This window comes from Centropristis striata, chromosome 1 (genome assembly GCF_030273125.1).
Source record: "Centropristis striata isolate RG_2023a ecotype Rhode Island chromosome 1, C.striata_1.0, whole genome shotgun sequence".
Classification (NCBI taxonomy): Eukaryota; Metazoa; Chordata; class Actinopteri; order Perciformes; family Serranidae; genus Centropristis; species Centropristis striata.
The window spans coordinates 29106653-29120341 of NC_081517.1; the positions used below are offsets into that span (position 1 = coordinate 29106653).

At 39.7% G+C, this 13689-nt stretch overlaps 1 protein-coding gene across 2 annotated transcripts in view; it reads right to left on the minus strand.

The window, feature by feature from the left end:
- Window positions 1–3448: 3448 nt before the first annotated feature.
- The window catches only part of ctnna2 (catenin (cadherin-associated protein), alpha 2), a 352125-nt gene continuing 341884 nt past the window's right edge, over window positions 3449–13689 (minus strand). For both annotated transcript variants that reach the window (XM_059337500.1, XM_059337510.1), the window contains 2 exons: window positions 6748–6882; window positions 3449–4592 (listed from right to left, as the gene is read on the minus strand). In XM_059337500.1, coding sequence (XP_059193483.1) covers window positions 4305–4592; window positions 6748–6882 — 423 coding nt within the window. In that variant the 3' untranslated portion in view covers window positions 3449–4304. The remainder of the gene's footprint in view (window positions 4593–6747; window positions 6883–13689) is intronic.

A 13689-nucleotide genomic window follows, 5' to 3' on the forward strand; every position in this document is an offset into this window, starting at 1 on the left:
CAAGCCTAAAGATTTTTCTCAGCTGCGAGTGTCCGAGCCTGTGCAGGTGGGAGCTTTTCATATTCCCTGAGAGATTGAGACATTGTGCCAGGGGAATGGCTGGATTATCAACCGTCTACCAGGATCACACTTTTGCTTTAATCATTGGCTGTTCCTCCAAAAACCATTTACATCCTCACAGTCTGGATTTTCAGATTGAAAACATAGAGTGAGTCGGACAGAGGACTTTGAATCTGGGCAGCCACACTGAAATGCCATGCCCACTTGACCTTCTCGGACCATTCAAGGAGTTGAGTTGGAGCTGAAGGAAGCATGCAAAAAGAATTACTGGCACAAGAAAATGTGCATATATGTGTGTGTGTGTGGTACCCAGACGTCTGCAGAGCATAAACCAGTATTCACAAGAGATCATACATTTTCTGGCCTCTCCCAGCTGTCGGCTTGCTTGAGAAAATTAGAATTAAGTAAAGGTTTGACCCTTTCCCGGAAGAACATCTAAAGAGCTTAAAGTATTGATAAATATAAAAAGGCAGTGCCTGAGGTTTCATTTCATATTTCCCCACAACTGACAGCAATGAGTTTGTAGTAGTAATGTGTCAGAGTTTTCAAACTGAAATGATCTTTCCACTGCAAAATATCTATTGAAGTGCAATGTATCACAATATTTTTGCTCATAGGAGGGAAACCAAATAAACCTGAAAATGTGTGGCTCTCCTGAGCCTCATTTACAACTAAGGACACTTGCTTTCTCACCAAACACAGAGTTCCAATTCAGTTGACAACCTTTCTGGTCTTCAACCTTCAAATAGGTAAAAAGAAAATAAAAAACACTCAATTATGACATAAGGTCAAAGATAATTCAAGTCCTTTCTCTGATTTAATTTTCCCGATGTGTTATAAAACAACTACAGCCATAAAAGAGGTCTCTTTACAGCTCCAATGTCCATCTGTGCTGATGGCAGAGTCTCCGGTGTGTTCAGTGTCAGAAGGCATCTGACACCAGACACCGAAAGCCAAAAACCATATTGCAGCAGCTGGTTGTACGCTGTTTATCACCATTCTACCTCAGGGACTTTTAAGTCATTTTCCTCTCTGTCTATTTTTATAGTTGGAGAGAGGTTTGTTTAACTAGATTAGAACTCAGTTTTAATCCGTTTAATACAGCACATCCCGTGAAGACATCTCAAATCAAAGTAGCAATATCCTACACTGCTGTGGCATTTCTGCAAACCATCATTATTTCCTTTTAATTATTTATTTTTTAATTTTCAAAGAGAACAGGCTGTCAGCCATCATGTCATGTTTTATTTGGACGGCAGCGATGGATACACACAGGGATTATTCTAGTTAGACAGCGCCCCAGCCAGGAACTAATCCCTCCATTAACTGGACCGTGTTACAACTCCTCTCCCGTGGCCCTGTTTCCTAAACACAGGGTACTTTGGTGATGCTTGATGCATGTTGTCTTTAATGGCCATTAACGGTACAATGTGGATACATAAAGAGCCTTATTCATTATCAGTGACTAAACTGCTGAATTATCTAAACTAGTGTCCCGTGAACCGTTATTGGGACAATTATGCTTGTCGATGCTTTTGATTTGATTCATGAGGGATCAAGGTCGTGCTAAGCAATCAATTGATTTACTCTCCTTGTTTTAATGGCAGGGTGTGCCGGTGATGCCTGTAGGGGTTTGATAGAGCCGCTCTCTAAAAGGAATGCATTGTACCGTCTCTTAAAATGAGCTAATTCACTGGAATCACTCGACATAAAAGCAGGTTGCGGCCAGGTCTCTGTGGTTTCCCAAAGGGCAAGCGAGCTATTCGAACTTCACATTTGTAGTATCAACAATTATTTTCCATTGCCTTTGGAGACCTCAAACTTGTACATTAAGAGTCCAGAGCATCCCAGGTTCCCTCCCTTGCTGACTGGTGATGTGTCAGGTGTCTGTGGAGTCCCAGATATCCAACTACAGTTTCTCTTTCCGCCATCCTTCCTTTGTTTCCCTCAACTCCTCAGCGGGCTTAAGAGAGATTGACAGGGACTTCAGCAGTCAATACTGGCTTACCTTGACATGGAGTCAGCAGTTAACTTTGAGACCATGACCAATAGATACACCTCACTGGTCATTAGATGCCAATCTATAACATAAACTGTTTGTTAAATAAATTAGGAAGTTTTGAGTTAAATGTTATTACCAATATTTAAACAGTGAAGATGCTAACATGATGATGCCTGATGTTGGAAAGAATCACCAATGTGATTACCATCAAAAGTTGTTTCTTACCAATGCAATAAAAAAAAAAAATACTGTGTGGGAATAAGGAAAATCTACATGCTTATTTTCACATGGCACAGCAGCTGGAATCCAATAAGGATGTTCAGCAAACCTGCCATGACATATGAATGTATTAGTTGGAACAAAGGATTTCATTTATCAAACATATATTTGAAATCGAGGTCCATTGGACCATACTATTTTTTTCCCCTGCACAGCTGTTCATCAGGGCACTTCTTCATTTATAAGAAACCACAAAAACTGTTTTTATACATGTCCGTGCCAATTTTGCAGCTGAAAATCTGTGCTTGGTGTTGAACGACTTTTCCTTTCCTTGACATTTGGTGCACAAATTCATGTTCCCCTCAGGATTGCTGAGGGGAACATGAATTTGTGCACCAAATGGCGTGGAAATCCAACAGTTGTTGAGACATTTTTTCCCCACTAACTTCCCCCCAAAACACTCTTGTGTGGGCAAGAAGAAAAGCCAGGGGACTACCAGGTTTATTAAGCTATATCATCTGGGAACCACGGATGTTTGTTCCAAATTTTGTGCAAATCAATTCTGTAAATGTTGAGGTATTTCACTTTAAAAGTGGCAACTTTAAAGCAACATGTGGTGTGTCAAATGATAACCCATTAGGTAATAATGATCCCCTGGGGATCATGAATGTCTGTACAAAAATTCATGGCAATCATCCTGAAAGATGTTGAGATGTTTCACAACCAAAGTGCAGACCGTGCAATAGACAGATTGAGATCCACATTGTCATCACTTGAGCTTTAAAAGGTATCATACAGGTCAAAATGACCTGTGTTCCTTTGAAAGTGGTGCAGTGTTTGCAGTGTTTGTATGAAGGGCCTGGTAAAATATAGCAGAAGCAGTGCTGACCTAAGACCAATTATCTCAAGTCACAATGAAGTAATGGGACGCGACCTGTGACCCTGAATCAATATCGCTATTCTTGTAAGCTTTTAGTACTTGGAGATTTTTTTTCCTCCTCTGGAATCTTTTCATCTGGACGTCTTGTATGGCAATCTCTAATGATTATGTCAGATTCTTCAAATTAATAAAAAGCAGCAGCTTGATTCTAACTCACAGATTGGCAGTGTAGCTACTGCAGAGTGCTGCAAATGTGACGGCAAGAAAGACACGTGAAACCTTAAGGATCAAGTTGAGGGATTTATTAGAGAAGGGTGAATATAAAGGTACCGTATGCAGGGATTTCTATTCTCTGAGCAAACCACAACTAGTCAAACCTCTCTGTCTATATTTATACGCTACACAACTTCCAATCAAGGTCATCATAGTTAGTGATGTAATAATTAAATAAATTGAATTTAAAAAGGCAATACAATAGACCATAAGTGTGCTTTGGAAAAAAACACCATATGGATTATTATTATAATCATCAGGAACAAGGAAACTACTTGGATGCCTTCACCTCCCGGCACCTCAAACATAAATTACTCCTAGCACTACAGGTTACATTCAAATTGAAAAAAAATATATCAAGAGGGAGCATACCAACATTGACATATTCCCTTTAGAATACATCCTCTACTGAACCATTCAGGATTTCCATTCAGACAGTTTAAATGTGTATACAAGCAGCCAGTCAGTAGCACGTTAAAGATATAGCTAGAATATCAACTGCCACAATTTTTTTTTAAATGCCTCTCTTCCTCCTCTGATATGTTTCTTTTTTTTTAACTCCCATATTTTCAAAAGTACTTGTATTTGTGTCACATTTTGGCTCTCACATATTAAGCTACATTTAGATCGATAAATAGTGTTGGGTGTGTGCTGGCTTCCTGCGAGCTATGAGGCCCACAGTGTTCACAGGAGCCGTAGTGTGGCAGTTTAATATGTACTGTAGTCCTCCTGAGGTGTCACCAAGCACACACAGGGCAAACAGAGGTGGGTTAACACAATGTAAAAAGGGACTTTTTCTTCAACTTGTCACCGTCATGTTTTGTTGTTTTTCTTGGGTAAGCGTGACTTTTTTTTTTTTCTTTTTTTTTCTTAGAATGAGTCCATGGCCTTGAATTCGCTAAGGGCCTGGACAGGTGAGATGTGTTTCTTCTGGGAGCCTCGTCGCACACGTGTCTGGCACTCCTCGGGCTTCTCTCTTTTCACCAGAGGCTTCTTCTCCGGGGCCTTCATGCGCCAAGACACCACGGGTGAGTTAACAGCCGCTGTTCCGTACACCTTCTGGTACTTGGTGGAGGCTACATAAGATGCCTTTACAGTCAGCACCACTGCGTTCATTAGATTCTTGGCTGCCTGGATCAGGGAGGTGGCACTATCGAGCTACAGGGGGGCAAAGAGAATTGGAGGGGAAAGACAGAGGGAGAGAGAGAAAGAAGAGAGAGAGAGATAGAGACACTCAGGTCAAGTCAAAAAAGTCAATGTGTCTGCAAAGAGAAAAAACACTCAACAAGAATATTAGGACATATTCGCTACATCCGGAAACCTAGGAGGTCTGTGCCGCAACTGGTAATTAAGGAGGAAAAAACATGACCCTCGCTATGTGACATCTTATTTTAGCAGTTCTTAATTAGCAGAGGCAGGGGTCAGGTGTACCTCTGTCTCCTTCTGTTTTGTTTGGCTGACATTTAAGGGTCGGCGGCCAGTGGGCCTCCTCCTACCCCACGCTGAGTCGAGTCAACAGCTTAGATTTAATGAGTGTGGATTCCAGCTGGTCACCATGAAAAGGTTAAAATCTCAGCAGGGCGTGCATATCTCATGTGAGAAAAACTGTAATAGGGTCCTGAGAAATCATGAAGAACTGTATCAACACAAGACACAAGTTAGCCCCAAAGCAAAGATAAAAGTAGTGTTTGATTTTAATTAGAGGAAGAAATCATAATAAGGCAGTTAATAAGAAAGTTCTTTACGGAGAAAACAGCAGGAATGCACCAATTCCACTTTTTCTCTCTTGATAGAAAGTCCAACACTTAAATTCATTTCGGATCAATGTTCTACTCTACTGCATGTCTTTCTGTCCTGGAAGAGAAATCACTCCCCGATTGCTCTTCCTGAGGTTTTTTTTTCCTTTTTTCTTCTCTATGTCTGTGAAAGAGTTTGTTTTGTGGAGTTTTTCCTTATCTGAATTGAGGATCTGAGGAAAGAGGGTATCGTATGCTGGTAAGAGTGTAAAAGCCTTCCAACACAAATATGTGATTGGTACATTTGAGCTATAAATAAAAATATACTTTATCCCCCATAAGTTTGATGATGGCTGTATTGCATACACTGTTGAGGTATATATGAGACTGCATCACTAAAATAACAAAAACAAAAATGATTTGTCCACAGATACCTACATCTGTACAAATATTGATCAGGAACAACAACAAACACCTTACTGATAATATTTCAGAGTTCACTACAATAAAAGATGCGGTCATACCTACTGTGATGTCACCCACTGGTTTGTGGACTCCTGTTTTGAAGCCTAGGGGCATTTTTTTGGAGCCAGAAGTGACCATATTTGGAGCAGAGAAGTTGCTAACAAGGCAACCTGTCAATCACAAGGTAGCCAGGTAGCATACCCTGCTTTATCATCAATTTTACTCAAAATGGAACCATAATTTACCAAGTGAGCATCATGTTGTATTAAAAATGGATTTAAACTAGTGGTTGATACTATACCTGTGTTAAGAAAATGTTAACTGATAATTTTCTCATACACTTCTATACACTTGGATTGCTTTTTGCAACCGGTGGAGTCACCCCTGCTGGCCGTCAGATATGATGCAGGTTTAAGACATTTTTGCATCATAACCACAAGATTGTTTTGATGATACAGAATGAATTGTCTTCTAACAAAAGTCCACTTCAAAAGCAAAACCATCTCACATCTACATCAGACAACTTTTCCTTCATTTGAAACAGAACATTTATAAACTTTATGAACAGATGAAATCCTTTCATACAATGAATAATCAGCTCTGGAGATGGATTTGTTATATTTGACCAAAAGTGCAAAATAAGTACAGAGAAGAGTTAAGAGGATACTTTTATTATAATGGGGATAAAAGTAATGAATATGTTTTCATTAAAACTGAGAGTTTTGAAATGGAAAATATTCCATAAATGTATTACTTAAGTTAAATGTCAAATGCAAGCAGTATGGGATAATTGACTGATTTTAGTTTGACCAGTGATAATAGGGTTCATGAGGCATGAAAAATACAAATGGAAAAAAGCCTGCGGTGCATCTTTTTGGTATTATTAGATCGTAATCGGTCTGAAATAATTGCATCAGTCTTATTCTGCATGACCTTTTATCTGGTCTTCCATGCATCATCGTGACCTTGAACTGCAATGATTGCCCACCCGCAGTGCAGAGCATAAAAATTGTCTTAAATTGACCAAGTCTAGCGATTCACGCCTAAAAGCCTATCTAGAGCATCTGGGATAGTGGAGCTGTCCATGTGCTGCTCTGTATGGATACACTTACCCCAGACACGATGAGCTCTCCACCCAGATTCTGAACCTCAGCTTTCACCTTGCTGCAAATGTTGAGCTGATGACAGTACAGGGCGATTCTCTGCAGGTAGGCCAGCAGATCCTGCTTGCATGCTGAATCAGGGCACTGAATGGGAAAGAGAGGCACAATAAAACACATTGTAAAAGGCCTTGGCAGATATTTGTATTAAGTCTCATCACTCTGTTGTTTAGTGTCTTTACTATCAATGTTTCAATTCTGTAATAAACAGGTAAAGCACATCTTACAAATATGATTGATGCACAGTTTGGAAGATTTACCGTGCAATAGCTGCTGTTTAACAAGTGGCCGCGTGGTGACACTTTCGAGCTCACAATGTCCTTTGACACACATCTGGACATATAATCCATATGATTTGTATGACATTAAGGGATTATGCTTCTTGTCCTATTTACTGTATGGCAATGATGTCAAATGTGTTTGTTACATACTGATGCAGGCTGTGTACCAAATCACTTCTTTGTTTACTCTTTCACTACTTCCTATAAAAAAGATATAATAATTTACAGTGAGCAATAAATTGACATTTTGGATACTTATGTATGACTGAATGCATACAAAGACAAGAAAATAAATAATTTGGCAGATGGTGATTTTAGTGGACAAGTAAAGAAACTGTACTGAGGTAAGTAGGAGGAACTTTGGACACAGAATATTCAAATGGACTGTAATAATGATAATAAAGATCACCATTGGGTCAAATAAAGAATTAAAAAAAAGAATGAAAGTCATAATTCATAATCCATCATGGCTGAGATGAAAACAAATGGGTAACCAGAGCCATCACAACTTAAGGTTTAAGAGTTATTGGCAACAGTGCAAAAAAACTCAAAAAACTAACTTACTAGATAAATAAACTGAGCACCACAGGCGCATTTTCACAATGTCATGCTGTGAAATGTGTGAAATGCTGTAATGCTGGTTAATCCACGAGGTCAATGCTGTGTTTTAGGTTAAAACTGGATCATCTACGATGAACAAAGAGACAATGGTAGGCTAGCTGGCAGAAAAATATATATAATTATATCATGACAGAAAATAATGCCATCAAGGCAACAGATTTGTCACTCAGCCAATGAATTTGGAGGGAAAAAAAGGTTCTTGGCCTTATTTCAGGCATTATTGGCCAAATCTAAAGCTGCTTATTACAGAACTACCATCTGGTTTTAAATGTTGTATGTTTTTCTCTCCAAAAAGGTTTTAGATGTGAATTCTCGACCAAATTGGATTGTTTTCGGAATCAAGGTCTCTGATGTTGCAGCCGTTTTAAAGCAGATAACCAAGAATGCCAGTCCAAACAAAACCAGTACAGGTTCCAGCAATCTGTGTTGCTTACTACATCTCTCTGCACACAGCCTGCAAGATGTTATTCAACATTTTTTTTCTTACAATGGTGTTTTTTTGCAAGTTTGAGTCTCAAAGGCAAGTTGAGTTACACCGCAGGGTGTCAGACTTATTCATTTCATATAAACAAGTCTGTCACAGCATGTTGCTCAAGAAGAAAACAGATCAATCAGCAATGAATGGACATAATATGTTGAGACACATAAAGACTTGCTTCCAGCCAAGCTTTATGTATCCCTCCTCCTCTTCTCTTGCATCTTTAAAAGATACAAAAAAACAAACAAAAAAACCCAAAACAAAACAGAAAAACCCAGAAATTCTGACCTGACCCTGCTGGCCTTTGTGCTACTTGAACAGCAAAGACACCAATCACACAGTGCAGCAAATCGACCAACAGGGAATATGAGGACAGCCTCCTCAGGTCTCCGACTAACACACAGTTTGCCCCTATTATTCCATCTGGAAGCCTTCCAGGAGTCAGCCATGGCCCACTAAGCTCCCAGTGGGTTAAGAACACTGCATCAGCTGCTTAAACACTGTGAGCATCATTTTGTAGCAACACCTTTCTTCTCGCCATTAATATTAAACGGTCCTAACTAGGACATTCAGCAGCTCTGTGTGGGGAAATGCACAGCTCATTTCCTTGTCTTGTGGGCTTGCTCGGGTAGAGGGGGGATGGCAAGTTAAACATCGAGCTGTGATATGAATATACCCCCTGCAGGACTTGCAGCTTCCATGGCCGCCCATCTTGTCTCTGAGAAAAGGGCCTCTCGTGCTCAGACTAATAGTGCTGATTGGCTACAAGTTACCCTTCACTGATCCTTACAAATAGCGAGTAAAAGTTTTTCATCCTGCAAATATAATTGCAAAGAGCAATCCAAGACGTGTTTTACATAAATAGCAATGGCTGCTGTCAGAGCAAAACTTTGGACAACGTAAATAAGAGCAGAGCTGTTTGCCACCAGCATCCAGCTTCCTCTCAGTCGGTGGCACTGAATGCAGACCAGGGTGCAGCTACTAGCTCATAGAGCAGCCAGTGAGGCAGAGGGAAGCTTCTCCCTGGGCATTATCACTGCACCGCCAGTCCTGGCTAGCATCACTGCTAACTGCACTTCACACTGCTGGCACACACACACACGCTGCTGCCCCAGGCAAGTTTGATGCAGACATGACACAATTGTTCCCTATTGTACAGTTGACTGATAGTCCGTTTCTTCCACAGATTCCCTGTTGATGTAAATAAACTGTATGGCCCATTACTTTACCAGGCCCATTGAAGCTCTCTCTCTCTCTGTCTCTCTCTCTCTCTCTGTGTGTGTGTGTGTCTCTCTCTCTCTCTTTCTCTGTCCTTCACAGTGAAACAGCGTTCATTACAGAACAGTGAAGAAACGGCGTGGTTCACTGCCTGACTTCACTCAGCCTTTCTGAAGCTCCCTCTGACCTCAGTGCTTCTCTCAGCATTTCAGGAATATGTTTTGTTCGGCCCAGCAGAGAAAACAGGTGAGATTTATTTTGTTGTTGTTGTCTTCCCGCATAATTGGGCCCAAAATGAATGAAACATGCTCCCGATGGATAATCCGGAAAGCTGATGTGAACTCTAGTGCTGAGGCGAGGGCAACACACTATCAGAGTGTGGCAGTCTGTCAAAACACAAGTCACACCTCACACTGATGCTGCATATATAAGCAGGCTCAGACTGACCTTCCCTAAATTATTCACAGTGTAAAAAAAATAGTATGCTGGTTATTTTATTTTCATCTTTTTTTTCTCTCTAATCATGGCACTTTTCTATATAATTCTTATTTCTGCTCCATTATATGTCCACTAGTGTAGTGCTGAGATGTTTGGGAGAGAGAAGGGTGACGTGAAGACACAATGACAGATTCAAATAGAGCATGTTACACACAGTTACACAATATGCCTTCGGGCTGACTGGACAATGGTAAGCTGTCATCTGTCAGTTACTTCAGGAAAGCTGGTAATCTTTCTATTTTCTCATCCAGTCTCCACCAAGACCGAGCACTACTGTGTTCAAGTAAATTCTGAAACCACATATTATATTTAAGTGACTTTCCTTTGTACTTGTTTTCCTTCTTTCTTCTGTTATATTTCACAGTATTCACCTAAAAGAGGGGAAAGTATCTAATACTCTCCAAAAAAAGAGGAAAACAGAGAGAAACAAATGTAACTCTGTCAGACCTGAACACAGCTTTGATAAACATCTTTTGAGCTTGTGTGACTCACACTTTCAGATTATTTCTGATTGTCTGTGCAGCCAGTAATATATTGTAAAAAAGGGTGCTAATTTGGCATACTTTTAATGTAAACCAATACACTGTTTGCTACAAAATGGGGCTCAAGTTGAGGCAAATGCATAGACTGTATATACAGTTATGGAAAAATAAATAGACCACCCTTGTTTTCTTCAAATTCTTGTTCTTTTTGAATGCCTGGTACAACTAAAGGTACATTTATTTGGACAGATATAATGATAACAATAAGAAAAGCTCATAAGACTTTAATTTAAGAGCTGATATCTAGCTATTTTCTGTTTCGGCCATTGCTGTTAGCGACCTGTCAATCACAAGATAGCAACGCCCCAAATCATACCGTGCATTATCATCTATTGTCTTTAAAATGGGACAATTATTTATACCAAACACATCATATTGTATTGAAGAAGATTAGCATAATCTTTCCACAAGCATTTTTACTGAGGTACTAAATCAAGTGTTGACCCCAGCTGGATTTTTTAAAAAGTTTGCAGGCTAAAGGCACTTCCGCATTTGCTTCACTGCTCAGATTGGGAGGTTGCCGCCTGGGCATAAAACTTATATCTCACTTATCTAGTCTAGCCACTTAAAGCACTTTACAATAGATGCCAACTCTCATCCATTCACACGCACATTCATACACTAATGACAGAGCCTGCCATGAAAAGTGATTTGGGATCCAACCAGGAACCTTCAGATAAAGTAATAACTGCTTTACCTTTCGAGCCATTAACTGACTCCATAGCATTATACCTTGAACAACCCTAACCACTAAAGAATTATGGACACTGTAGTTCCAAAAGTTAGAGCATGATTGTCCACCAAAAAGATATAAGACAGAGAAAAATCCATTAATAGTGACATTTTTCATGTCTCACATCATTTTTTTCTTTCCAAAATTGGTTCATTCTGCTTACAATGATTTTTGCATCTCAAGGCATGGGGGAGTGAGACTGACATATCATGATAGAAAATGATATCAGATATAAAGCCAAGACATTTTCAAAAACATTCAGAATAAACTAAAATATGCATTTCGTCTGTTTTTTCTTACTTCCTGAAAAGCTCGAAATTCAGAGATACAAGATATTCATTCAGTAACAGCATACATTTTTGAAGATAGTTAGCAGTGACTTGTCTCTTGCCAGCTCCTGTTAAACAGTAGTTTTTGTTTTTACTGAACAGCTTTTAATTACACATCAGTCACACTTGGTTTCACTGCTGTCAGTGGAGGCGACAGGAGCTGTGCTCTTGTTGTTCTGCACTCAATGCGACAGGGCCTTCCGCTGTGACAACTAAAGTGAAACCTGAAAGTCTGAATACTTGGCTCCAAAGTCACATGTGTTTAGCAGCCTTCAAATACAATAACATGACTCTTCAAAGTTATCTTAAAGTCCTTTAAGACTGCCAAGTGCTTAAACTGAAAGTTTACATGAATTAAATACAAAATAAAAGTGTTCTTGAATTTAAGGACAAGTAAATAAAGCAGGAAAAGTGAGTTTTAAGGAGATAAAGGAAGAGATACACTGGATCTGTCTCATCATTTTTCATTAAGAGTAGGACATCTTGACGCGTGTAGCAGGATGGGTACGAGCTAACGAGTTGACTGACCATTTGCCGTATCTCGATTTGCATAATCATGACCCGACCTCAACTTTATGGAAATGAGGCCCGTCTATCGCAACGCACCACTTCTTCTTCTGACTTCTGAAGCTCAGTTCAAACTTCCAGTGCTGATCCAATATGAATTAATATTCTATTACTGCATTGCATATTTCTTGCCTCAAATATTTTCAGGAATATATTATAATGACAGAACAACCAAAAAAACAAAAAACAAAACCCATGCCCGGTCCACTGACCGGCGCAAACCAGACCATCTTGGGTTCCTATAGGTCTTTCTGTCTATTTACCAGATTTGGTCTTACTCCACTGTAAAACTGGACAAACTCACATTTGTGTTACTGTCAACAAATCCCATGCACAGTCAAAAACTGGAATAAACTGAATTACATTTAAAATAAAGTGATCCCGCCAGCAAGTATTGTCTTTGAAATTCAACTACATCAAAAAACTACTAAAATAAAATCCGTGAGGCTCACACTTGCACCGATTTTGAGTCAATCCCACATATACCATCCTGCTGCAGTATTAATCCATGTTTAAAAATAGCCCCCCCCCCCAAAAAGAAAAAAAATTACACTATTAAGTTCTGTTTGAGGAACTTTATATAGCAAAATGATTTACTCTACAAGACTATATGTTTACATAACTACATGAATGTAGAGACAACAGCCAGCTCTGGTAAATCTGAAGCCAAGTGGTGCTGCACTAAACGCTGCCTGTCTCAAGCAGAGTGATGTATACTGTTACTTAACATTGCTTTACAAAACAGCCAACAGTGGATGTATGTCTCGGAATAGGTGTGCATAATGTTTGTACAGCTGTCTTTGACTATCTAGCATGTGTCTGTAGGAGGCATGCTTAAAGAATGAAGCCGAGTAAGGAAAATGGACAGGGAGAAATAGAGTAGAAAAAAACGCATTGCTGGAGTGAAATGGGGTGAGTTGCCTCGAGGGGTTTTTCTACGTCAAGTGCTGTGCTTAAATGACTATGAAAGAGCTCTCCTTCCACCGTTCCACGCTGAATTGCCTTCTGCTTCACACGTGTTCATCAATAGGGCTGATGTGGAGTCATGGCGACAAGGTTTGCTACTTAAGGGACCTGTCTGAAAGCAGTGGAGCGGCCTTTATTCTTACTGTCAAGCCATAGTGCTCTCCGCAAACACTGGTTACCTACCACGATGTGTGAATGCAAAATACTTGTCATCTTCATATGGAATAAAGCCAAATAATGAAGGCAATGCTATTTGTTGTGTAATCCCATTAAGATGCTTCAATAAAAGCAAACTTTTGCTTCTTTAACTTTTAATAACTTATGAATGGCATGGCAAACAGATGCCCCAAACGCCTCACATGAAAACAGTTTCATAATAAATACATGTTGGAAATGAAAATGCCCTTAAGCAGCTCTTTATTTCCTGAACATAGATCTGATGTCTCTGGAAGTGTAACAGAAGGCTTTGCATATTCAGTAAACACTGGTCTAGGAACCATTTAAGTGAGAATTAAAAATGGCAAGCCACCTGCTCTTTTCATTACAGCAACTGTTGATTCAGACACAGGGTCTGCCTGTGATTTGCCATGTGACAGATTCACTCCCACCTAAACCCTCTTAGCCTACAAGCCAAGAAATAAATACAGAAGCACACAAACGC